Genomic DNA, 26,434 nt, shown 5'->3' on the forward strand with positions numbered 1-26,434 from the left:
ACAGGTGACCACAGTTCTCCGACGTCAGGGTCACAGGACGGCAGGTGGTGACAGCAACTGCCTGCAGCAGTGAGAGGATCTGGGCACGGTCACCCGGAGACAAGGGGCTCTGCTGGCCACGACGCCATTTCCCCTTGCAACGACCGCACTTGGTTCGTCGACGACGACAACGGACTGTGTGCGATGAAAGTCACCTCCACATGTGTTGTCAGGATCCGTACGGCGCAGTGGCACTGCCCCCGGGGGGAATCTGCCAACCTAACTCAGCGCAGGCTTTCTTCCCCTTTGGGGGAACAGAAGGTTATGCCAGAGACACCAGCTCATCAGCCACAGGGGTAGAGATACCCTCTAAGCACACAAGGCTCCCAAAGTCAATCCACAGGGGGGGGGGAACGGGGCCACCACCAGGTGTCAGTCTCTCAGCAGAGCACAAGTTCATCACCGGGGACGCTCTCTAAAACCTAAGCTTTGCCGTCACAGATCCTAGGGACATGGACACCTGGCCCAAGGGCCATCAGCCCTGCCTCTCTGGAAGACTTCCGCAGGAGGGCTCCCAGGTGACCCCTCCGCCACACCCCCTGCTTCACCAGCTTGACTGGAGGAGGGGAAAGCAGTGTGGACCACTCAGTCCTTGAAGGACAGGAGACAGCATGAAAAAAAAAAAGCAAAGGAAGTGCAAGGGTTCGGGAGGAGAACCACGCAACTAGCCAGCGAGCCCGTGGGGGAGAACCAGCGGTGGCGGTGGCGGTGATGGTTGCCAGCACCTTTGTACTGTCCCGTGCTGCCATCCTGCTGTAAACGAAGCTGCTGGGTGCTTAGGCCGAGGTGTAAGCTTTGTGTCCGTCACCCTGAAGGCCTCCACAGCCAGTATCCAATATTACCGGAACATGACTGCTACACCAAATGGAATTACTGGCTTTATACAGAGACGAAGGCCATAACATTTCTGCTACCTAACAAAAACTGGGGGGGGGGAGACAGGTGGCCCCACCAGCAGGCTGCGGCACACTCGTCCTTCACGGGCAGGACGCACCAGTGTCCCTTGGGCTGGCTATCTCGGGCGCTCCCCCCACAGGCTTATCTCCCCCTCACAGGCAAAGCATGAAAACGGCAGTTTAAGATAACATATAACGGAGCCCATCTTTCTTCTGAGATAAGATTTTCAAACCTAGAGTCACTGTGCATCTGTGGGCTGGCTGGGGACCTGAATATAAAAGGAGCCGCTTGGGCCGGAGCGGGGGTCACGTCCAGCGGCTCCCCGAAGTCGCTCGGGCTCCTGAGTAAAACCCTGCTTCTCACAAGGGCCTCGCTCACTTCTCCAGAACCTAATTGAGTTTTTGCTGTTTCCGTACTGTCTATTTTCCAAGCTGCCTTGGATTTACATTTGTAAACAAGCAGGCAGAAACCTCCAACCAGACTTAATGAGCTGTGCATTCTCTCCTCTGCCACCGCCGCTCGGCAAACCCGTGCTTCAGCATAGGCTGGATGAGGCCTGAGGGGCTCCTGGACTTAAAACCGGGCTGGCTGGTTTTTGAGGAATGGAAGAATCCCTAATAAGACGGGCCCAGCCTCGCAAAGGCCTCCCACAAACAGTCCTGCACTTTTAACTTGGGCAGGAAAATCATCCCCCCTTTAGGGTGCCCTACCTACCCTCAAGGGAGGATCAGTGAGCTCTGAAGGGTCCCCTTCTGAGCCACCTCTCCACGACAGGTGTGTGACCTTACGCCTTGATGCCTCTGTCCAGCGGCCCCTCAGCCTCTCGGCTCTCGGTGAAAGCCTCTTGAGAACCCAGGCAGGGCCACCCAGAGCCAGTCCCAACGGCTGCCCTCATTGGTCAGGTACAGGCAATAACAAGAGCAGGCTCTGTCGGTCCCTCTGCTGGGCCACCTTGAAACAATGTCACTGTACTCAACCAAAATGCTCTCCTCCTTCTGCTGTCCCTGAGGAAATTCAAGACGGCTTTCTTCTCTCTCTCTCTCTCTCTCTCTCTCTCTCTCTCTCTCTCTCTCTCTCTCTCTCTCTCTCTCTCTCTCTCTTTTTCTCTCTCTGTCTCTGTCTTCCTCTACTCTCTCTCCTCTCTTTGCTTCTCTCCGTTGGAGGGTGGAACACTTAAGTCAGATCCCTCCTTAGTGCCCTGTCACTCTGCTGGAGTGTCACAAGACGATCCGCGGACCAGCCTGAGAAGACTGGTGATTCCAAGCCGGCATCAGAACCCAGGCAACCCACGTGGTGACTGCCCGCCACCAACACAGGTGTGGTGGCCAAGAGCAGGCGGGAGGCCGCACCCACCCACAACTTGATTTCCTGCCAAGTGTGGGAAGTCCACAGTGGTGCTCTCCTCCTGTTCTAGCCGGGGAAGCTGGGGGAACGACACAGAACCAGGTGAGCTAGGTGAAGCTGCTGGGAATCTTACCCACATTGGCCAAGGTCAGGTGCAGATGGCCCTTCACCACTGTGTGGACGCCGATGGGCTTGATGCTGCCGAAGCCAGCCACGTCGCCACTCACCACCATCGTTTCCTGTTCGTACTCGGTGGCCACGACCTCCAGCTCATGCGAGACCTGGACAGCTGGCCGCCCTTGGCGGAGGAGGTGCTGTGGAGAGAAGACACGGTGCTGAGCAGCTGGGGTCTAGCCGCCGCCCCCTCCAGTGAGCTGCAGAAGATGCTCCTGAGCCACCCAGAGAGGCCCTGGAGGAGGAGGAGGAGGAGGAGGAGGAGGAGGAGGAGGAGGAGGAGGAGGAGGAGGAGGAGGAGGAGGAGGAGGAGGAGGAGGAGGAAGGCAGTCCATGGAGGGATCAGCTAGGGAGCTCCAGTCACCGTCACACTGAAGGGGAGATTAGGGGAGGCCAACTTGTCAGAAACATCAGCTATAACAAAACATAAGCCCAGTCTGGCCCCTGAACTAAACACTGGGTGGCGCTGTGGTGCACCCGAGGGCCTGCCAGCTGCCTGGTAGGAGCCAGCCTCCAAAGGGAAGAAATGCAGGCAATAGACCAAAGCAGGCACTGGCCAGGCAGGCCCCATGCTGGAGAAAACCCGGATTTCACAGCGAAGGTGACACAGGGACCAGGAGCGGAGCCCAGCCAGGCTGCATACAGCGGAGCCCACAAGGACAGGCCGACAGGCTTCAGTCTGGCTGGAGGAGGGGCCAGCCAGGGTCCCATGACCTATGGGGACCTCTGGACCCGGGCTGCGGCAGCACGAAGCCCTAGGTGCCAGTGAGGAGGGTGAGCAGAGGGAGGGGCACAGAGCCTGCCCCAGGACAGCATCCGCAGGGCCCTCCTGACCACGTCACTCCAGCTGCCGTCTTCAGGCTTCTGCCTGAGCCCGTGCAAGGCCGGGCACTAGGGAACGGGATCACAGGCTCCACGCCAGCTCTGCCCACGGCAGCTATGTGTCCTGGAGCTTCCTCCCGCCAGACAGGAGTATGGAACCAGGCGATGGCCCAAACGTCTGAGACTCCTGAACCTCTCCTACAGCCGTGAGAGCACCTTCCCTGGGAGTGAAGAGGCCAAGCTGTGCTGCTCCACACCCTGAAGGCTGCCAGCCCAGGGGAACTGCAAACCTCAACCAGTGTGTGTGCTCCTGTGGTTCGCACTGGTACTGGAAAATAGGACGAGGCCTTTGAAGAATGACCCCCGGAAATACAGAAAAACATCTAGCATTTGCGGGAAGCCAGGACGTGTGAACGGAACAGGGTGTCTGCCGTGGGCCTATCCCAGCGGAAGGCTGATTGCAAAGATGGCGCCCTGGAGGGAAGGGTGTGGCTGTTCAGAGCCCATCAGGAGGAGCAGGCCTCGAATGCAGGCCCCAGCCGCTCTGTGTGTCTGAAGCCCTCACTCCCGATGTGGCATTCTGGCACACGGAGGCAAAGGGCAGGCGTTAGGGTAGGGTGTGTCCAGAATCCCAGTTCTGATGGCTACCAGTGTGACTGTGGACTTGTCTCCCCTGGAAACGGGTTAACAAGAGGACGCCACAGCGTGGCCACGGGCTCCCTTAAAAGAAGCATTAGGTCTCCAGCCAATAGAGGAGCCCTTAAACCCAACTTGGATTCCCCCTTGTCTTTTGACTTCAGGCGTTAAGTAGAGGGACGAGAGAGGTGTCTCAGCCACTGAGCGCTTGCTGAAACCAGGAGTCCAGTTCCCAGCACCCACAGGCAGCTCACAGCAGAGCTGCCTGTGGCTGCGGCTTCGGGGGACTTACTGACCCCGTCTGGCCTCTGTGGGTACCTGCAGGCATGGGTGCGCGTGTGCACGCACGCCAGGAATTGCCAAGGAGACAGGCCCAGTAAAGTAGCTGCAGCTGAGGCCAGGCAGAGCCCCCCTGCCATGCTCTTGTGAGGCCCCTGGCACCCTTCCCGCCACCTCTCTGCTGCAGGCCCCTCCTCCAGCATCCACAAGCCATCCTTACCCAAGGGCCATCACCCTCACAAAGGACACCAAGGCCAGGGATGCTGAGTGACAAGGTGGCCCGCGGAGACGGGACAAGTTAAAAGAGGGAGAAGGAGGAAAAGGGGGAGGGGCTGACGGCCTCAGAAAGGAGGAGTTGCCGTTTGGGGGTCAAGCACGCAGAGACAGGGGTGGCGACAGCTGGAATCCATGGCGGACAGTGTGGCTGGGATGGGGGGGGGGGGGTCAGCACCTGCCGTGATGACACAGGGCTGAGGCCAGCCCAGGGATCTCCCCCTGAGATCTCAAGCTGACCCTCTGAGGTCCACTCCACCACACACAGAGAGAGGGCTCGGGGAGGAAGCCCAGGGAGGAGTGGCGGGTCTCAGTGTCGAAGGCCGCTACCTTCATCTGGATGCCAGCAGACCCAATGAGGAGCAAAGAGTCTCCGTCCCAGACGTCGACTTGCAGCGTCTGAGCAGCCAGGTAGCGGATGAACCAGCGCCGCTCGCCTGGCTTCAGGAAGCCGGGATCCACCATGTACCTCAGCTGGAAGCCGGGAGAGCCTGGACAGAGAAGGCCCTAGTGAGTCTCTGAGTAATTGGAGCCATTCATCATCTTTAGGTGTTGGAGAGATTTCCACTCTTGGTCATGATTACTAATTTCTGCTTCCGTCACGACGACAGTTAATAAACACATTAATCAAAAACATCATAAAATATCCGAGCTAACAAAGCGAGGAGTCCACTCAGGAGACTCTACTCCTTTCAGTGTGCACAACAAGCTCCCAAAATAGGACGTACGGATTCTACCTCGTCCTGATGACAGGCAGGGACGACGCCCCATGAGGCTCACCAGGGAGTTTATCATCTATACACGGAACTTAAGAAGAGAGCAGTTCACATGCACTGCCAGGGCTGGGTCACATGTGCACGTGTGCACACGCATGCATGCCCACACACAAACACACACACACACACACACACACACGCACGCACACATGCACGCACACACGCAGGTATTCTATTTTGAACCTCCCCCTGCCGGGCTACCTGAGTGTAGGACATCAGTCCCAAGAAACCCCAGGAGCCTTTCTGAGGCTGCACCTACCAATCGAGCTGGCTAACATCGTAGCTAGACTGCAGCCTCCGCCTTCATCTTCCTGAAGAGACACGATCACTAATTCTGAATCGACAAAACCGACACTGACATCATCGTTAGTTAAAGTGCATGGAGCGGCAATGCCGAGAGACACTCAAAGCGCTATTTTTCCCCTTCTGTCGACAGCGCCGGGGACGTCTGAGAGACTGCAACGAGCTGAACCCTCACCTCCAGGGAGGGGAGAGTGTGTGCGGGCTCCTCGGGGGTCACCCCTCTTCTCCATGATATCCTATCTCATGCCTCAGCCGCACGGGCTGCACGGACCGACACCCTGTCTGATGTCAAGAACCCTTTTAGTAGGGAGGGAGGAGCGTGCAGTATGAGACGGGGCAGGCTGTGACGCTCCAGCCCTGAGAAACAGGGACTGGAAGATGGTTGGTCTGAGGTGGACCCCAGGCACGTGCGGTGAGGCCCGGCTTAGGTCATCTCTCGGGGCGGGAACGCAAGGGAGGCGCTAGGACGCAGACCTAGGAGTAGCTAAGGGAAAGCCACCACACAGAAGGCAGGTAAGCCCCACTGTGGCGTCTCAGAGGGGACCACACAAAGTCACCACCAACCCAGCCTGGCCCTGCTGTTCCCGGATGAGAGCCTAGCCAGATCCTCGTGCCTCTCGAGAGACACACAGACTCTGAAGAAGTCCTGTCAGTACCAAGGCCTGGGCTTACCACACAGCATCAGATCAAGGCCGCAGAGCAGTGCTGGCCCATAGCAAGACCTCTATGCGATGCCTGCTCCAGAGACACGTGAGGACCACGCCCACCACACCCTACCCTCAGCTTCTCCTGGCCCCATGTCCACCCGTCTTCCTGGGACACCCTGAGTCCGGCATGTCCCAGGCTGGAGCCTCCTGTACCCAGCTAGCTCCTCCCAACACCGCCTGGCTGGCTCTCCTGCTCCGTCACCATGATGCTCGCCAGCTGCCGGGTCCCTTCGGTGCTACCACCGAATCACACTCTCGGCAAACACTGACTATGCCATGCCAGACGCCAGGCCCTGCACAAGGGCCTATTCCTGCGTGTCGCTGAGGCGGAGGATTTGCCACTGAGCAGAGCCGGAGCGGCAGGGCCTGGGGCTGTTTATTCTGGCACCTGCTGGCCATTCATAACAAGCTGGCCACCTCTCCACACTGTGGGCACAGCCCACTGCACTCTGGACCAGCCAAGACCAACAGCTCTTTGGCTGCCATGCCTACAACTGCTGCCATGGAGAACCTTTGAGGGCCCTGTGTCATCCCCGAGTGCTCGGAAGCTGTGATGCCACCAGCCACACCGAAGTGGAGTCCACAGGCAGGGGTCCCGTGGTGCCCAGGCTCACGGCCCTGTCAATTACTAGTCCCTTAGTGGCTGCATCTTTGTGGCCTCTTCACCCAGCCCCCCCCCGCCCACACACACAGGCCCAAGCCTTGGTGGGACACTTCCGCATCTGGTGGGCTTCCTGACTCCGCCTGGCCCATCCCTTCACGATTCATAAACGCCTCCTGCCTTGGACAGGTATTCACAGATCCATGAATGAGACTGTTTATAGATGACACCCAATGTCCAGGGTGAACTGCCACAAGACACCAAGTAAGGCCGACATGCAGGGGAAGAGGAGGGGCGGACAGAGGAAGCATGACAATGACACATATCTCTTCCTATCCGAGGGCAGACCCAGCAGCCCACAAAACAGGGAGGATCCAGTACTCCCAGGGCCTACCTACCCCGCAGGCAGCCGCAGAGAAACCCCAAGCAGTGCACCCCAGGAACAGAAGGTGAGTACACTCAGAACACATCAGGAAAACATGGCTACATTGAGCCACAAAGAAACCCTAAGAGCATCCCATGAAGTAGAAACAATCCAACTCCGACCTCTGAGTACTACACCAAATTCACAACTTAATCCTAAGTAACTATGCCAAAGGGAACACAAAAAGGTTTTCTAGAGAGCCTGTCTTGGTGGCACACACCTGTCATCCCAGCCCTGGGGAGGTGGAAACAGCTGGATCAGGGGTTCAAGGCCACCCTGGGCTACATAGTGCGTTCAAGGCTAGCCTGGGCTACCTTCAGGGTCCATCTGTCTTTTGACCTCCGTTAGCGTCTGTGTTTGTGGAACCCAGAGCCCCAGCATTTGGTGCACATACATTTACAACTGTTGTGTCTTCTTGGCTCGTGGGTGGAGGCTTCGTCGCTTCCAACGGTGGCTTGACGCCTGTTCCATTACATGTAAGACCGGCCACACTGGCAACCGGGGGACTTCCATTCCCTTCACAGACGGATGTCTACGACAGTCTTTGACTGTCCGTCTGTGGGTGCCTTTGTCAGTGAGGCGGGGTGTTTGGAGACAACAACAGATAACCGCTTTTAATCCGATCATGTCATCTGCACCTTTTAATCAGAGATTTAATATACTGAAGTGTTATTGAAAGAGGGCTGTTTCTTCCCGTGATCTCTGGTTAGTTATTTCTCCCCTATTCGTTCCAGGGCCTTGACGGTTTGCTCTGTGAGGAGTGATGGGCTCTTTCTTGGCTCTCTTTTGCTCATCAGTGTCTCGTGTGAGATTTACTCTTTCCTGTGCTGACTTGGTTGAGACAGTCTTTCCTACTCTGTGGATTCTTTTCCTACTCTGTGGATTCTTTTTGTTTCTTATTTAAGTTAGAAACAAGCTTGCTTCACATGTCAATCCCAGCTCCTTCTCCCTCCCCTCTTCTCCTGCTCCCCCTACCAGGCCCTCTAGCCTCCCACCCAATCCCCACTCCGTTCCCCAGGGAGGGTGAGGCCCTCCACGGTGGATCGACAGGGTCTGTCATTTCATTCAGGGCAGGGCCTAGGCCCTCCCCCAAGAGTCCAGGCAGAGAGAGCATCCCTCATTATGGGATAGGCAGCCAAAGTCCATTTGTACACCAGGGATAAATACTGATCTACCACCCAAGGCCCCGTAGATTGCCTAGGCCTCCTCACGACATCTGCTCTGTGGGTTCTATCTGTACGTGCGAGTGCAGCGCTGGCTTCGTAGCTGTTGGTTGCTCTGGTCTGTAAAAGGTCCTCATGTTCTCCTGTCTTTATCCCTCTATCGCTTCTAAAAGGCAGCTTTGGGGGATGTGGCAACCTTGGTGCCAGCTGCCTCCCCACAGGGCTCGAAGCACACCACGCCCCAGGCCGGCTGTAAACAAGGAGCTGAGGTAGCCAGCACTGCCCAGGGAGCATCTCCTGTGACGTCATTGACGGTGATGGTGCCGTCGTCCCCCGGCCTTGAGCCTCCATGTGGAATGACTTCCTTGAGCCTCTTCTCCGCTCTTGCTCCTCAGCAGGGGGCAGGGAGAGGGACAGAGCTGCCCTCCTCAACGCAGGCTGGAGTCCTAGAGGGCCCAGGCGAGCAGAAAGGCTGCGCTTGACCGCAGGGTGCTGGGCTGCTGCTGACCCTACCACCACAAGCCCAAGCGCTTCAGAGGTGGGAGCAGAGGCACAGCTGACTCTCGGACAGCACGTTCCCATAGCTGCTTTGTTATTAAATGAGCATAAAGGAAAGAGATGTGTCAATCTGTGCTGTCTGACACCATTAATTCTGACCTTGGAAAGAAACAGGTGACCACCCTGCAGAGCCCTCCCGCTCTGTCTCTGAGGCGTTCATGCTCACCCTCCTGTCTCCGTGCTTCCTGGGGTCACTGGGGGGCAGAGGGGGGGCGACGACACTCTCCTCTTTCCCTGCATGGGCATCAGCCTGGAAGCATGGCTCGCCTCCACGGTGTTAAGTCTTCACGGGTGGCGCTGTTGTTCTGTTTAAAATCATCAGCCTCTTCCAGCTTGATTTCCTTGCTGACTGACTCATCACCAGGCGAGTGTTTTAAACTTCTCTCATCAGTTCGGAGTTTGTGGAGGGAGAAAGAGCGGCAGGCCTCTGACTCGGATGCCTCTGCTTCACAAGCAAATGCTCCGACCATCTGTGGTCTCACCAGCTGTGAGTTCACTTGGGACAGGCAGGATAAACAGTGACATGGTGTTCTGGCGCCCTCGGGGTGACAGGATTGGTGTACAGTGAAACCAGGAGCAGTAAAGCCAAAGCAGACTGTGACTCCTGTGTCCTCTCCAGAGGAGCACTTGCCCACATGCAGTGGGCGGAGTCAGTGGCCACAGCGCCATGGACAGAGGAAGCCAAGTGCAGCAAGGAAGGTGTCACATCACAGTCACAAAAGCTCTTGTAAAAACCAGAGACCTGCGTCTACGCCTACACCTGGACCTCACCCCCAGGGCCCAGGAAAGGAGGGAGCAGAGGGCACCCTGTGAGCCACCGCCACGAGACAGAACCCAAGTCCAGACTGCCACAGAAGCTCACGGCGAGGAAAGAACTGGCCTCACTACAGAGTGCACAGCCGACCAGGGAGGGCTCTGCCCAACGCAGCAAGGGGACTCCTCCCTGTTTCTGTGTTTAATTACTATTAGTGTGTGTGTGCATGCGTGTGTGTGTGTGTGTGTGCATGTGCGCATGTGACATGCACACAGGCCAAAGTGCACATGCAGAGGTCAGAGAACAGCTTGCAGGGATTGGTTCTCTCCTTCCACCCTGGGGTCCTGGGGAACGGACTCGGGCGGATTCACACCAGCATAAGGCTGACTCCAGATCCTGGGCACAGCACAGCCGGCCAGCCGTGGAGCTTGGTCTTACACACACACGGCCATCGCACCGTTCCCTCGAGATCTGCACATATGACAAACTGCAATGCACCTCTCATAAGCATGGCATTTATGGGACTGAAGGGGTGGCTCTGCTGATGGGGGATGTCCTTCTGTGTGTGCGTTGCCCTTACTGGTTGATGAATAAAACACTGTTTGGCCAACAGGGGCAGGAAGATAGGCGGGGCTAGGAGATGAGGAGAATCCTGAGAAAGGTTGGCAGAGAGAGAGAGACCTCAAGGAGACGCCATGTAGCAAAGGAAGGAGGAACAGGTCTGGACCCTTTTCCGGTAAGATAAGACCACATGGAAATACTTAGATTAATAGAAAATGGTTAATAATTAAGACAGAGCTAGCCAACAAGAAGCCCTAGCCATCAGCCAACAGTTTTAAAGCTAATAAAGGTCTTTGTGTGCTTATTTGGGGCTGAAGCAGGGGAAGGACCTGGCGGGACAAGAACATTCCAGAAACACTCAGAACATTCCAGAAACACTCAGCAGTGAAGACCACTTACTGTTTTTGCAAAAAGGTTGTTTCCCAGCCCCCACATTGGACAGCTCACAACTACTGCAGATCTCTTCTGTCCTCCAAGGGGTGCTCTCTCTCTCTCTCTCTCTCTCTCTCTCTCTCTCTCTCTCTCACACACACACACACACAAACATGAATACACATACACAGATAAATTCACAGACATACATAGACATAGACACGCACAGAGAGACAGACAGACAGACAGACATAAAAAGAAAAGGAATTATAACATAGCAGCCCCCGTACAAAGTCTAGCACAGGCATTCTATTCTTGTGCCTGCCACTCACCAGCATCAAAGGAGCCGTCTTTATTAATGGGGACGAGGACATGGGACAGGGAGCCGGAGCTGCTCTTGCCTGTCCCATCCAGTTTGACCAGCTGCAGGCGTGGCGTGGTCTCAGGTGGAAAACGGTAAAACTGGAAGGTGAAATACACGGTCTGTGGCCATGGTGCTCCCGGGCAGTCCTGGGCCGCTCTGAACACAACAACAGGAACCAATCAGACATCCACGGAGAGGCCCCCAGGGTGCACGGGGACAGGACAGGCACTGCAGTCCCCGAGATTCCTCGGTCACCCACCAGGAACAGCCTTGTCCTCTCAGGGGACGGGGACGGTGGCTATTCCAGGTGCCATGACCTCCTGGCTGGAGGGACTGCTCTCAGCAAGACTGGCGTCTGAGAACCGGGCACGCATGGGTGGGTTTTAATTATCCCAGAAGATGGCACAAAGCGGAGCATCTGACATTTACAAAGGAGGGTCCCCGCCGGAATAATGCAAGGACAGGTGGCCGGTCTGGGGTCAGCGTGAGAAAAACGCCAGTGTTTAAGATGAAGGTGACTGATTACTGACTCGGTCGTGGTGGTCTTAATGAAGCGGCCCCCATAAGCTCACAGGGAGTGGCACTGTTAGGAGGTGTGGCCTTGTTGGAGGAAGTGTTTCACTGTGGGGTGGGCTTTGAGATCTCATATATGCTCAAGCCACGCCCAATATCTCAGATTACTTCCTGTTGCCTGCAAGGTCAAGGTGCAAAAACTCTCAGCTACCTCTCCAGCATCACGTCTGCCTGCAGACTGCCATGCTTCCCGTCATGATGACATGGACTGAACCTCTAAACTGTAAGCCACCCAGCTAAATGTTTTCCTTTATGTGTTGCCGTGGCCATGGTGTCTCTTCACGGCAATAGAAACCTAACTAAAATCGTCATACACCATATGCCCATATCAGATTACCAACCACCCCATAAACACAATCGCTACAGGTATCAACTAACTCAGAAAACAAATAGCCCTGAGCCAGTTGGCAAAATCTGAACACAGAGCATGCTGGGAATCAGACCTTCAGCCTGAGGAAGCCAGGGAGCACGGTGGATGGGCACCCGGAGACTACCTGCTGAAGGCAAGAAACTGCAACACTATCTCATTCCCTTGCAGACCGTCCGACTCCTCCTTCTGAGGGTTGAATCTCACAGGGTCTTCGGGATTGACGGCTTCCACCGGCTGCTGGCTAGCATCAAGAATCTCGGGGAAGCCGGATGACTGAAGGAGAACCATTGCAGCTCTCGAGAGCTGACTCCTGGAGCTGAAACAGAAAAACCCCTCAGCCCGGATCCCAGGAGGTGCAGTGCACACCTCTCTACGAGGGCTGAGAGCTCGCTCATCAAGACCAAAGGTCCAAGGCCTCCCCACTTCAAGCCTCACCTCCTGGCCTGGGGTCCCACAACAATGGGGGCATGCAGAGGGGTGAAAGGAAGTTCTTGTAGATGATCGACAGCAGGTGCTCCCAGAACCGAGGACGTCTGGCTCAGGTCAGCTTCCAGGTGGGAGACCCTGCCCTCTAACACGGATTCCTGCTGAACAAAACCGGGGCATCAGGTGAGCAGCAAGAACCTGCCGATGACGGACCCCAGAGGTGCTCAGGTGCAAGGGTTTACTGCCCAAATGACTTCTGGGGGCGGGACGGAGTCATCGGCTCAGCAACAACTATCAATGCAGGAGGCTTTTAATTTCAGATACCCAGTGACTGACTCTAGCATCTATCCCATGCAACCCTTGGGTCAAACTAAAAACAAATAGTAAATGTTTAAAAATTGTGTGTCCATCTGTAAGTCAGGGCTAACCAGCCACTCTGCGTTTCATACGCAACCTCTTACAAAGGTGAGCTGCAAAGCAACGAGGAAGAAATCACAAATGTTATGAGCAGGCCAGTACCAAAGAGACACCTGATGTCTCAACACCAAACATCACACTCCCGCTTGGTCTCAGAATGGTGGCAAGTGTCTAAGTGAGAGGCGTCAGGCACCACCTACGCTTCCGGTCCCCTCCCACCCCACAGCCCACATCACAAAGAGCAAACACCCCAAGGCCCTGTCACCCAGCCAACCAAACATCGGACCTCCTTCCCACGAGGAGGCGATGAGGTGGGAGAGGGAAGCAGGGTGGGGTGGGTAGACTTACTGCCTGGAGCTGGGGACCCTGTGGGGCCTGAGGGCTGTCCAGGGACCCAAGAGGGGGCTTGGAAGAGCTGCGTGGAGCCGGGGACTGCGGGGAGGCCGCCAACTGGGAAAGCGACAGCTGCAAGACAAGAGTCCTTGGGTGAGACGCTGCGAGCACGCCAGTCAGCGCACGGAGCCCCCCGGCATGTGCACGCGGAGGAGTGCAGGCATGCCTGTGCGGACCCTGTGGGAGAGGGGGCGACCACCAGGAGTGATGCCGGCACTCTTCAGGCCAGCGGCTGCTCTGACATCCAGAGCCCTCCAAACTCCCTTAACTCGTGATGACGAGGAGGCCTGGCGCTGTGGTCTCTTGTGAGCCACAGTCTGAATCAGAGCAGTCATGACGGGACGCGGGGCAAAGAGGAGGCGGGGGCTGCTGCAGGGCCAATGCTCGCACAGCCCTGGATCTGCTCTCGTCCTTGCACTGGACGCCTCCAAGGCTCCGTCCAGAAAGGCAGGGGCCGCGCTAGGGGGCCAACAGGAAGCGTGGGGACAGAATCTGTACCCCCACGTCCTCAGAGCATGATCCACCCCAGTCTCCTCACCTCTGTTGGGGTAATAATGGCCTCGACAGCTCGGCTGCTGTGAGAGCGAGCTACATGGAAGTTCAGAGTACTGAGCCATCTACAAAAGTTTCTGTTCGAGAGTGGGAAATGAATGCTGACACCAAAAGGTGGGAGGGGCGGGTCTCTGGGCTGCACGAGAGCATGTGCTCTAGTCATGACCAGACTCTATTCCCAGTGCACACTTCTGAGGGACGATGGCCCAGAGAGGGGCTCAGCAGGATGAGGGCGGGAGCGGTGGGCAGTGTCCCTGGGGCATGGGAAGGGTCTTTAGGGTCCATTTACCGCCCCCCCCCCCCCACCCCGCTTTGGACTGCCAAGCCAGCAGGAGGCAGGAAGCGGCCTACAGACTGCACCCTGGATCTGGCTGCCCTATAAAGTTCGATTTTCGGGATGATGCCGAAAGTCATCCAGGGCCACCCAGGGCTGGGGGACAAGAGCCCCCCGGCCCATCCAGCTGCCAACAGCCCAGTCAGGAAAAACCATCCTTTTTACACATAGAGCGCTCCGGGCTATGGAGGTGAATGCTGGCTGTCCAGACGTCCCGCCTGTCAGCTGTGGTCCAAAACCTGCCAACGCCGAGGGCTTGGCCAATCGGCCGGCTGCTGCTCCGTGTCGGTGCCGCTCTGGGAGGGGTGGAGGCCAGGCTCCAGTGTCTCAGGATGTCAATGGCACCGACTCAGTGAGCCTCACCACTGGGAGAACGTGGCATTTCAAGTGTGGATGGCGAGGCCCAGGGTCACTAACTGGGCAGGAAGCCACCGTGATGGCAGCCGGACCCGGAAGTCAGCTGGTTGAGGCAGACTGCAGGACAGGGCAGGGGGTCCAAAGATATCCCAGCCCCGGCATCCAAATGAAGTCCTTGACCCCCTTATTCTACAATACCTGAGAGGCCCCCTTGAGCCTAGACTTACCCCTGGTCCCACAGGAGAGTCCTGGATTGCAGCAAGGTCCTGGGCTGCTGGCGCTGGTGTGCCTGGAGGGGGGGCACACAAGGGGCCATAAGCATCTTTAGGGCCCAGAGCCCAGAACTCCAGTCCAGTTGAACCCATTACGCCTCTCTACCTCATCTGCAACTGGCTGTTGGCATGAACGGCGGCCGGCACAGGCTCCTGTAGAGCCTGGAGACTGGAGGCAAGGCTGCCTCCCCACGCCCACCCTGCCTGCTTCCTTCCCTCTGTGGCAAGCAGACCCGCTAGTGTGGGCTTAGTGACACAGGGCCATGGTTCCCGGACACTCGAGCTCTCGGACACCCACGCCCGCCACTGGAGGCTTCCTGACACCCACGCCCGCCACCACGCCAGCTCTGAGGTGTGACTGCCTCGGTGGCGCAGAGGCTGTGGGCTGCCTGGCGATCCCAACACCACCTCCCGAGCATAGCCTATCCCCCCGGGCTCTCCCTGTTCACGATGCGGGTGTGCCTTTGGGAAGTCCACCCAGAAGTCAAGGCCAGCCCTCCGTTAGGCTCCCCAGAACAAGGGGCTGAGGACAGCTGTGACCCTTCAGAGGCCAGTGCAGTGTCGCTCCGCAGAGTGACAACCTCCTCTGCTTGGGGCCACTGCCCTAGAGCGGCAGAGCGGTCCGATCAGAAGTGAGGCTGGGGTTGGTCCCTATAGATCATCACAGCTGTGTCCCATCCAATAGTCACATCACACGTGCCACCATTCGCCCGCACCTCCATGGTCACAACTTCCTGTCAATAAGAGGGCCCGTCCCGGTGGCTGTCCCCAGAGAAGAGGGGTACCGCTGCAGGAACCTCGCGTTTTTCCTGCGGTCCCATCTCCAGCTTCACGCCCACGCCTGGACCACGGCAGCCCGCAGTGACGGGGCACTGCCCACTTCCATGGGACCTTATCCCCTATGGGACTCTGACTTCTGGAAATATCCTGCTCTCTAGTCCCCAGGGCCTTGTGCAACCCTCACGGGGCTGACAAGAGATGCCAGACACTCCCGTGACTCTCTCTTCCTTACGTGGGACCCACAGCTGCCATGAATGAATCTCTTATACTTCTCAAGGTCCCCGGGGGGCCCCACGGCAGGCAGCACAGGCAAAAGCAGCCCATTGTCTCTGCCTCTGCGCCCCTGCATGGAGAGTGCCCAACAGCCTCCTGCTGCACTCTGGGTAACAACAACACAAAATAAGGCCGGCTCTCTTGCTACTGAAGAAGAAACGGCGTGCTGCTTAAGCCCCACCCCGCCTAGCCTCTTCTGGCTGCTTTCCAGAGGGTCCCTGAGGAGATGCTACGGCTTGTCCCAGGCCTCGTGAGGATCGGTGGAGGCCTTGTGACATCTCATTGTTGGGGACAAGATGGCGGGGAGTTCCAGGAATGGAAGTAGGGACCAAACAAAAAGGGGTTTCTGCCTCAGGAGACCCAACCGCCCAGACTGGGCCGGTACAGCTCATGGCCCAGCTGCCACCTGGGAAGTGTTCACCTACCTACCCGCTCTCTCCTAACGTGTCAACCAAGAGGGTTCATGGAGACCCCAGATGCTCCTGCCCGAGGAGCCTGTGAGCTGAGAAAACATTTGCTTTCCTTTCGGGAGACAGAAGACAAGCCCAGCTGGCTGCTTCCCCAGGGCGATCTCAGCTCTCTGGAGGCAAATGTGGGTGCTGCCACCCAGCTGGCCACCGCAGGGTGCCCGGCCCAGGTCCCCAGACCATCTTCTGCAGCTCTCTCCTCCTCAAACGGCCTAAAGATGAAACGGGAAAGCTCTACTTGGTTCCACCCTAAATGGGGACTTAGAAAACTCCGCAGGCTGATTTTATAAAGAGGAAAAATTGCAGGAGATGGTGCTATTATCCTTAGCTAAGAGAGAGCTGGCACTTAGGCATGGGCCCGTGTGCATCCTCCGGGCGAGGGAAAGCTCGCTGGCTGGAGGCGACATCGCTGGGGCCCATTACCGCTTCTCCCCCACAGGCTCGAATCTGGGTATTGTATGGTCTGTTTCTTCAGGTAACTCTTTATACTGTGACTTACCATGCAATTTTACCTTCTGATAGAGCTAAAACAGCCTTTTTAAAAGGCTCTGGCAGGGATCTCACGACACCTGCTGTGAACCCAGGCTGTGAGGGCCCAACCCACACTCCCAAGAGAAACACAGACTGGGAAGGAATACACCCAGACCCAGAGATGCTCACTCTCCAATCGCCCCCTCTCGGCACCTCACCCCTACCTGGGGTACACCACGGCCCCACGGGAAGGGTATGTCTGGCGGGAAGACCTACTTCTGCACACAACTGGGCAGGAGCCCCTGGGCATGCACCGGGCCCTAGGACGACACGTCTGTGTGCTCGTGTCTGCCTGCACAGTGTCCAAGGGCACGCCACGTGCCCCGGGGCCGATAAAAGCAAGCTCGCGTACCGCATGGGGCCCCTGGGGCAAAGAGGATGATGGGTAGCTGGTGTGCTGGACGTGAGAGAGGGGCTAGGTGGGGTTATAGCGGGAAGAGCTGGCGACCAGGCACAGGACACAATCCTAGCCCATCTGCTGATCCCATCCCCCGCCCCAGGGGAGGAGAGGCAGGAGAGGAGTGGCTGGCTGGCCTGTTGCAAGCTCGGTGGCTCCCTCGACAGGGCGAGCTGCAAGGCAGTTACCCCTCCACCGCACCCTTCTGCGGGTGTGACTTCCCGCGCTTACCGCGGGCTGCATTATAGCTAGGTGCTGCTCCTCAGGTCTGCCACGGTGACCCCGCCACAGCTGGAAGGCCCTTCCGGCTGCACTGATGACAGCCTTTAAGCACAGGGCTGCGGGGAGAGCTCCCGCGGGCAGCCGCTGCTTCACCCCCGGAGTGTGGCCTCCAAGGCTGGACTGCAGAGCTTGAGACAGCTGGCGTTTGGCCGCTCCTGGACCTGGGTTTAAGTAGTGGCCTGGCCATGTAGGGGAGAACAGAGCCGGGGACTACGGTCTCTCTGGGGTCAGGGAGCCTGGGGAGCTGTGTGGCCAGCACAGTTCAGTGGCCACAGCCTAAGCGTACGGAGGAAAGAGACTAAGGCAGTGGGGTCCCAAGGTGCCAGCAGAGGCCACTGGCCAATCGCCACAGACAAGGAAAACAGCTCCCGGCCACAGCAGGCTCTGTGTCACGCCTGAGCTCCGTCTACCTGCTCCTGACACACACTTATTCCCAACAGTCTCCAAGTGCCAAGAACTGCTGTCAGGAAAACATCCACTGCCCACCCCAGTTCTGGCGTGTGGCCTCCAGAGCTCCAGGTGGCCCCCACCTGACTAAACAGGGGCTCCTGAGGGCCAGGCAGGAGCCTGTGCTCTGACCCCAATCTGAGTTGTCACAGGTCCCTTTGGGTCACTCAAAGGCCCAAGGCCTGCGTGGCCTCTGACTTCCGTGCACACTAGGGTGAGCGGATGCTCTCCCTCCGAGGCATGCTGGTGTGGCCGCAGGGCGAGGGCGAGACTTCCCCGGGAACACGCTGAGCTGCTTCCCTCCAGGCCTAGCCTGACCTCAGCATATTGCAGCTGGATCCTGAACACTGGACACTGTCACTCTGCGTAATGGTACAACAAACGCAGCAGAGGACATCACTCTCCATCCAGGTCCACTGTCACAGCTGGCGGGTCTCCTTAAGAGAGTGACCGTTGCAGCCCTGCCAGTGCCCCACCAAAGGACGGACAAGAATGGGGACCAAGGCACAAGGCGGTGCTCCCCCCGGCCCCTTCAAGCTTCCATTGTCACCGTATTAATACACAGGGACTCGGGAGAGCAGGACCTGACGCCCATCGCATCGCCTAGGGGGCCACTGAACGGCCACCTGTCCTGAGCCACCCGCCTCTCGGTGCTCAAGGCCCGTGACAGGTGACGGCAGTGAAGAGTCAGGACCTGCAGGGTCCTTCCCCGTCCCTCTGACCCGTGCGTGCATCCAATGTGTCATGTGCGTGTACTTGAGCGAGGGCCACAGAAAGACGCTAACGCAGGGCAGGACAGCGACCTCCACCGCTGCCCCAGACTGGGCAGCACTGGTGACCCCCAGCACAACAGAGACACAAGAAGCACAGGCTGGGCGTGTTCTTTCTGGAAAGATGGGTGGGGTTACCACGGCACCTTTCTGCAGATGACCTTGGGGGAGGGGGAGAGGCGGGGGGGGGGGGGAGCAGGAGGGGAAGAGAGGTGCTTGCGTACAAGCTCCCTCCCTGAGAGGGCCGCACCCCCGGGGGTGCAGGCAAGCGGGATGAGGGGTGGAGGGGCGTGGGCAGGCGGAGGAAAGCACTGAATGCCTGTGGTCAAGACGGGAGAGCAAAGGCCCCGGAGGAGTTGGAGAAAGAAAGGAGATTGACAGGGGGCGGGGGGGGGCGGGGGGGGGGGGGGGAGGCAGTTGCCTAGCAACAAGCCGCAGCTGCCTCACAAGGGTGGAGGGACAGTGTGGCCCATCACAGACAGGGAGGGAGGGGAGGAAAGAGCCTGGGCCTTAACGAGGTTGTCATTAGGCATAAGGAAAGGAGGCAAAAGTGGCTCCCTGTCATCAGAGCATGGGGATGAAAGATGAATCGGGACACTAATGGGGCCCGGGTGCCGGGGACGCATGAGGCAGAGCCATCTGAAAGGCCTTTATTCGCGGGTAAGCCGTCTTCCCCAGGCTTTGATCACAGCGGTGGGAAAAATGGGAAGCTAGAGGGAAAGGGGGGGGGGACCTGATGCGGGGCAGGAACAGGAACAGGCCTCCACCTGAGCCGACTCAGACCACGGCCCTGAAGGGGCAGCTCAGCTCAGTGCCTACAGAGCCCACGCTCTCCACGGCCCTGGGTCTAGTCTTCTTCAATAAACGCCGTGGAGATCCTACTTCTGTGTCCAAGGTGGCCAAGAGCCCCTCCCCATGTGTGTGTGTGTGTGTGTGTGTGTGTGTGTGTGTGTGTGTGTGTGTGTGTGTGCGCGCGCGCGTGTGTGTGTGTGTGTGTGTGTGTGTGTGTGTGTGTGTGTGTGTGTGTGTGTGGCTGTGCACAGCAGTGTGCGCTTTCGGTGACCCCTGCTACTGAGCAAACAATCCAAAGTGCTGTTGCCACCAGAACACTCAACAGCAAAATACGGGTCAAGGAGATTCCAAGTTTCGTCAAAAGCGCAGCCTGGGCGCCCTCCAGAGGCTCGGAGCTTGCTCTCCCACTGTGGGTGATGAGCAGACTTCTGTCTCTCTGTCAGCTTTATAGGAAAAATAAAAAAGGATGATCCACACGGGAAAGCCCGGACGCCTCGCTTACAGTCATTAAGACTTCCAGAGGCGCTGTGTAAGCTGGTATGGCGCCAATGTCTGCAAAGTCCCCCTTGCAAGTTAGATGCTAGTGGGTATTTAAGTCTCTTATATTGGGGTCTTGGGACCCCAGGAGCGGGGGTGGCGTGATTGTATTAACAGGACGTGAGTGCAGCCATAAATCCAAATTAAGTGAGTCAAACAAAGTCAGATCTGGGCCACATGGTCACTAAACCATGAATCACGCCACTGTCATACTGTACTACGGAACACTTGCTGATGCCTATAGAAACCAGCGTGACGCCTCTCTGCAGAATGGGCACATGGCGGTTCTGCTTCTTCAGAACTCAAACTGCTGCTCGTGTCCTGCAGGAAAACACCCCCAGCAGGCTCACTGGGGAGGCTGCTCAGTTGAGACACTCGGGGGAGGCTAGCCCGCAGGCCAGAGAAGGCCACAGATCGAAGCTCAGTGTGGTCCCCACAGATAGGGAAGCTGGACAGAGCCACAACCATGGGAGCTCATAAGGACCTCAGGGCCTTCCCCATTGTTCCCCCTCAGCCCCGACCCTCTCTGAAAACTTTGCCTCAGAGAGAGACCCTGTAGCCCTCACCACACACCCCGAGGGGGTGTGTGACCCCAGCCCCAGCCCCCAGTCTCCAGTCTCTCCAGCCCCGCCCCGCCCCGCCCCATGCCCAGGCTTCGGTCAGTGGTGGGTAGCACAGCAGGACACTGATCACTACCTCAAAACCCTCCTGGAACAAAGTGGCACACGCTCTGCTGGGATTCCTAAATCCCGAGGATTATCCTGGAGTGCCCGAGCTCAGAGCAGGGAGAAACTTCTGGCAAGAAGCCCAGTTCTGCAGAAGGCGGAGTCCAAAGGAAGGGAAAGCTGCCCATGGGGACAGATGGGGTCAGGAACCTCGAGGGCTCAGGGATCCTGCCACACCTAACATCTGTGCTGCCTCCAGGCCTTTCTATCACGCGGGCCAATCAGATTTCTTCTTTCATTTACCTGGCAAATAAATCCCCTTGTTTATCCACTCCCTGGCTGGGGAGCAGGGGGTGTTTTTTTTTTTGTTTGTTTGTTTAATTCTTGACTACCAAAAGGTCATGGGGCTGGGGAGATGGCTCACTGGATAAACTCAACCATGAAGAGCTGAGTTCAAATCCCCAGCACGACATGCAAAGAGCCAGGCACAGCTGAGTGCCTGTAGCGGGTGCTGTGGAGGACGGAGACAGGAGTACTGGGCTTCACTGGGCAGCCTAGCTCCAGGGTCGGTGGGAAACCCTGTCTCAAGGGAGCCATGCAGCAGAGTGACACAGCTAAAGACTTGACAGCCCCTCTGCCCATGGATTTATTTATTTATTCATCTAGCCATTCATCCATCCATTCATTCATTCATTCATTCATTCAAACATTCACCTACGCTCTACCACTAAGCTCTACATTACCAGCCCCACAAGCGGGAGGTGGAGAGACAGCTCAGCAGTTAAGAGCTCGTACAGCTCCCGTAGAGGACCCGGTTCAGTTCCCAGCGCCCATACTGAGTGGCCCCCAACCGCCTGTAAGTCCTCCTTCAGGAGACACGACACCTTCTGGCTACTACCGGCACCAAACTCACGGGCATAACACATATACACATGATTAAAAATAAAATCAAAACAAGACAAAAACTACACTCAAGAACAGCCATGGCCTCCAGGTGGTGGCACGCACCTTTGATTCCCCAGGTGGTGGCGCACGCCTTTGATTCCCCAGGCAGAGGTGGGCAGATCTCTATGAGTTCGAGGCCAGCCTGGTATACAAAGCAGGTTCCAGGACAGCTAGGGCTACACAGAGAGAAACTCTGTCCCAAGGGGAAAAAAAAAAATCTAAGAACAGCCAGGGCCACCCTGCCGTTCTGCCAGCACGTTGTGAGTGTGACGAGGGTACAGCTACCTCTGTGCCTGTCTGCTGTGCCAGCCATTAGAGACTTGGGCTCTGTGCACTGGCTGGCATGTATCCGTCATCTCTGTCCCGTTATGTCATGCTAATTGTCTCCACTTTCCTAGAGTTTCTGAAGCTTAGATTTTTTAATCCATCTGGAAGTGTGTGTGTGTGTGTGTGTGTGTGTGTGTGTGCGTGCACGTGATGGCGTGCATGACATGAGTTGTTTTGTAACATTTATCTGAGTGACATGAAGCTAGGACTAAGTTTTACATTTTCTGCACAACCAAGTGTGACAGCACCACCTACTGGCTGGTCCGTCCCGACTTCGTGGTCAGCTCGATGACTAACTGCTCCCAGTGAGGCAGCCGCATCCTGATCCACAGGAGTGGCTCGTGAGGGGCCGGTGGCTGAGGCATCACTGAAAGGCCAAGATGCTGCTCACCGCCTGGATGCAGAAAGGGGCGGGGAGGGGCCGAGCAGCCACCAGATGTTGGCGAAAGGGAGGAAATGGCTTCTCCATGAAGCCCCGTGGAAGGCAAGCAGCCCTGATGAGCTCTGTGAGACCCACTGTGGATGTGTGTGCGACTTCTAGAGCAGTGGGATAATAAGGACGCGCTGTTTTAAGTCACCGAGTGTTTGCCAAGTTGTCGCAGCAGCAAGACGTCCATCACCCCATGGATGCCACACTGTCCTGGGAGCTATAAATGTATGGGTAAGTTTGCAAACCAAAAACACTGAGGCTTTGTTTCTTCCACACTGCCTTGGTACCTTTTACTGGATTTCCTTTTTTTTTTTTTTTTTAGATTTGAAAGTAGCACATATCTAAAAGAATAAATAAATAAGCACAGTGTGTGGGTACAATACACTCTAGGACGAAATCACAAGCTGAGACTTGGTGCATAAAAAGGAAGGGTGCGGGATAACTTCGGGGAGAGTTCGCACAGACCTTAGGCCAGCAGTGGGGGAGGAGCTAGGGAGGGGGAGGGCCGGCTTCTCGTTCTAGTAGGCAGACCTACCATCTTCCCACCCAGGGGAAGAAGGCAGGGCTGGGCAGGAACAGAGCAGCAGCCGGGTGAGGACCACAGGCTCCCAGTCTGCAGCACAGGACCCACCAGGAAGCTGACAAACAGAGCTGCTAAGAGCACCAGGAAGAGGAGATGCCCGCCAGCCTCGCGTCTCATTTGGGGAGCGCAGGCAGAGTCTGTGACGGGTCTAGTCATCTGGGGGGAGTCAGCCCTTCCTGGTCAGGCCCCAGCCAATGCATAGCTGAAGAGCAAGGCCCGAACCATCAAACTGTCCTCAGAGCGTTACAACGCCTACTGGACTCTCAGGTTCTCACCCGCAACGAGAGAATCCCAAGTGTCCACAAACCGCGCAGACCGGGCTCATCGGACATGCAGAGGAGGGACACAGCCCAGGTCCCCACAGAAGGCAGAAGGCAGAGCTGGCAGGTTATGAGAGGCAGGCGGGGACAAGGTTGCAGGGACACGGTGCGTCCTGCACGCCTCTGGTTGCACGCAGGGTGGTGACCACCACTAACCACGGTGTCTCTTTATTTCCAAACATATTTTCCAAGAGAGAAAAACTTGGGGTATTCTTAGTGCACAGATGGACACACCCACTGCCCTGACCCCAAGATGACCCAATACAGACACGCTTGGAAGGCTCCACCCCACCCGGTGTGGCGGTTCTGTATCTAAGAGACAGACTGGAGCGTGAGCTGGCCCAGACATCCCGCTTAGCCAGCAGGAACCCTGAAGGCTGTGAGGCTGTACTCCACATAAAATGAGGGCTCGTTCTGGAGTGACTCCGACAAAGTGCTTGCCTGCCGCCCACCACCCGGAGGCACCCCGCAGACGTCTTGGCAGCACCCCAAGTACAGGGAGTGCTGCACAGCGGACTCACTTACATAAGACGGTCCACTGATGCGCACACTGTGAGAACAACCCTGAGCAGGGCTGCTAAGCACGGAATTCAGACTAGGAACTTCACCTGCTCTGCAGAGAGGGAGCCTCCAACATGCTGGCCTCCAACTGCTTAGGTTTTGGTGCCTGTAACTAGGCATTCCTGAAAATCCCAATGACCAGGAAAACAGATATCTGCATATCAGGCCACAGGCCAAAGGTGTCAGTGGGCCACTCACCTATCAGTGAGAAAACTATCCTCAACAGGACCAGGATCCACACACCAGACCCTCAGTGGGCAGAGTTTCCTATGCCAGAACTCAGGTACCAAATCAGGATAGAAAGCCAGTCAAAACTGCCCAGACTATCAGAGGCTGTGTGGGGAGGGCAGGGACAGCTAGGAAGGGACAGCGTGTCCTCCATGGCCACTTGGCAGCCCCTGCTGTTGGGCAGTCAGAGAAATCAACGGAGCACAGCAAGAGGGGAGCACAGTGGGAGGAGGGAGCACAGCAGGAGGTTGGGAACACAATATGAGGGTAGGAGCACACAGGAGGAGGGAGCAGAGGGAGGAGGGAAACAAAATAAGAGCATGGGAGCACGACGGGAAAGGAAACAGGCAGAGGAAAAGCACACAGTGGGAAAGTGGGAGCACGGCAGGATGGGAGCATAACAGGAGTGTGGGAGCACAGTAGGAGAAGAGGAGCAGTGGGAGGAAGGGAACGTGGCTGGGGAAGGGGAGCACGGCTAGAGGAGGGAGCACGGCTAGAGGAGGGAGCATGGCTAGAGGAGAGGAGCATGGATAAAGGGAGCACGGCTAAAGGAGGGAGCACGGCTAGAGGAGGGAGCACGGCTAGGGGAGGGGAGCATGGATAAAGGGAGCACGGCTAAAGGAGGGAGCACAGATAGAGGAGGGAGCACAGATATAGGAGGGAGCACAGATAGAGGAGGGAGCACGGCTAGAGGAGGGAGCACAGCTAGAGGAGGGAGCACGGCTAGAGGAGGGAGCACGGCTAGAGGAGGGAGCACGGCTAGAGGAGGGAGCACGGCTAGGGGAGGGAGCACGGCTAAAGGAGGGAGCACAGCTAGGGGAGGGAGCACATCGTTCTGTGGATTCACAGGCTGCCCATTCCACATCTATCCATCCGGATGAGGAGAGCCAGGCCGCCTATGCCCAGGCCCCTACAGCTCTCAGTTAGCAGGAGACAGATCTGCTCCAGAAGCCCAGGCCACAGCTCCACACCCACATATGCTTCTAGCTGTGCACGCGGTCCTGGCTTCACCACAGGCTCAGGCCACAGAGAAGACACTGGGCCATTTAATCTCAGTGACAGTCATGATTCTTCAACCCCACACACACCTGAGGACCTGTCACTCGCAGGGCTAGGACTGAACCTCTGTTGGGGCCAGGGCCACTGGCGTCCATTATGGCCCCTTCCTGGAGGGACATCCCCACATCACACACCAGAAGTCAACGGCGCTCCGGTGCAAACAGAAGGTTGGCAACACGAACTTGAAACCGGGGCTGGCTGCAGCACTGCCAGCCGGCCTTACACCCCCGGGCCTCATGCCTGCGGGGTGCCCCTGACGAAGTCACCCTTCACCAAGGGACGCACGCTTGCTTGGGGAGCTGCGAAGCAACTGGATCGGCTTGTGGCTGAAGCCGGGTGACAAACGGCTGGGCCACACGTTACTACGCTGCCCAATCCCACACCACCGTCTTGAGGGAGGCCAGCTAATGACTCGACAGAGCGACCTGTGGCCATCACCCTGCAGGGCCAATGCGAGAGGGAAGAGAGCTGAGGCTGCAGTCAGCTCTCCCTCCGGACTCACCTGAAGGGGACACAGGGGTCTTCCTGGAGGACCGCCGCTCTGCCCTGGGGCCACTGGCGTGCTCTGTGGGGGCGTCTGGGCTCAGGGAGAACTGGAACTGGATGGTTCCGGACTCCACCTGCTTCACCTGTGAAGGACCCCACAAGAGCAACAATGGCATCCCTCACTGGCACGCCCCCCTCCCCCGCCCCGCACTTACAACTGCCCAGCCCTCCCTCAGAAGAAGTTTACACCAGAGAGCAAAGACTCTGGAAGCCACATGTCCTCAGATCATAAGCAGGTAATTTTCCGGGATGAAAATCAGTTGTGGCATTAAAAATCCCAGGAGACCACATTATCAGGGAATGACATTTACCCAAGAAGTACAGTTTAAGGTATTTGATAAGCCACAATGTGTGTGTTTTTAATTAACATGTAATATTGACTTGCTTGCATAACTATAGCCCTATGGGTTTTAACCCCTGTGCAGAGTCACATGGCCTGCCCGTCCCTCCCTCGGCTGGTCCAAGCAGCGACTGCCTGCTTTCTCCATCCCTCGGCTGAGTGTCACGTAAACACAACCATGCAGCACGCAGCCCCTGAGAGTGGCTTCCTCACTCAGTCAGCACAATGCCCGTGGAGACTGACCACACTGTGAGACACACACGGACAGTCCATGCCTTTCGTGGCTGAATCATGTCTTATCACGCTGATGGACCACAATGCATCCGTCCATCCAACCGTCCGTCCGTCCGTCCGTCCGTCCGTCCGTCCGTCCATCCATCCATCCATCCATCCATCCATCCATCCATCCACTC

At 57.1% G+C, this 26,434-nt stretch overlaps 1 protein-coding gene across 1 annotated transcript in view; it reads right to left on the minus strand.

Annotated features, from left to right (window-relative positions):
• Nphp4 (nephrocystin 4) overlaps positions 1-26,434 on the minus strand; it is an 82,075-nt gene that overhangs the window by 13,851 nt on the left and 41,790 nt on the right. Inside the window, 8 exon segments of the mRNA XM_005079263.4 lie at positions 2,414-2,594; positions 4,795-4,955; positions 11,016-11,203; positions 12,115-12,306; positions 12,426-12,574; positions 13,182-13,298; positions 14,697-14,758; positions 25,638-25,764. Of these exon segments, the coding sequence (XP_005079320.1) occupies positions 2,414-2,594; positions 4,795-4,955; positions 11,016-11,203; positions 12,115-12,306; positions 12,426-12,574; positions 13,182-13,298; positions 14,697-14,758; positions 25,638-25,764 (1,177 nt within the window).

Source organism: Mesocricetus auratus, unplaced genomic scaffold (genome assembly GCF_017639785.1).
Source record: "Mesocricetus auratus isolate SY011 unplaced genomic scaffold, BCM_Maur_2.0 Super-Scaffold_100042, whole genome shotgun sequence".
NCBI classification, from domain to species: Eukaryota; Metazoa; Chordata; class Mammalia; order Rodentia; family Cricetidae; genus Mesocricetus; species Mesocricetus auratus.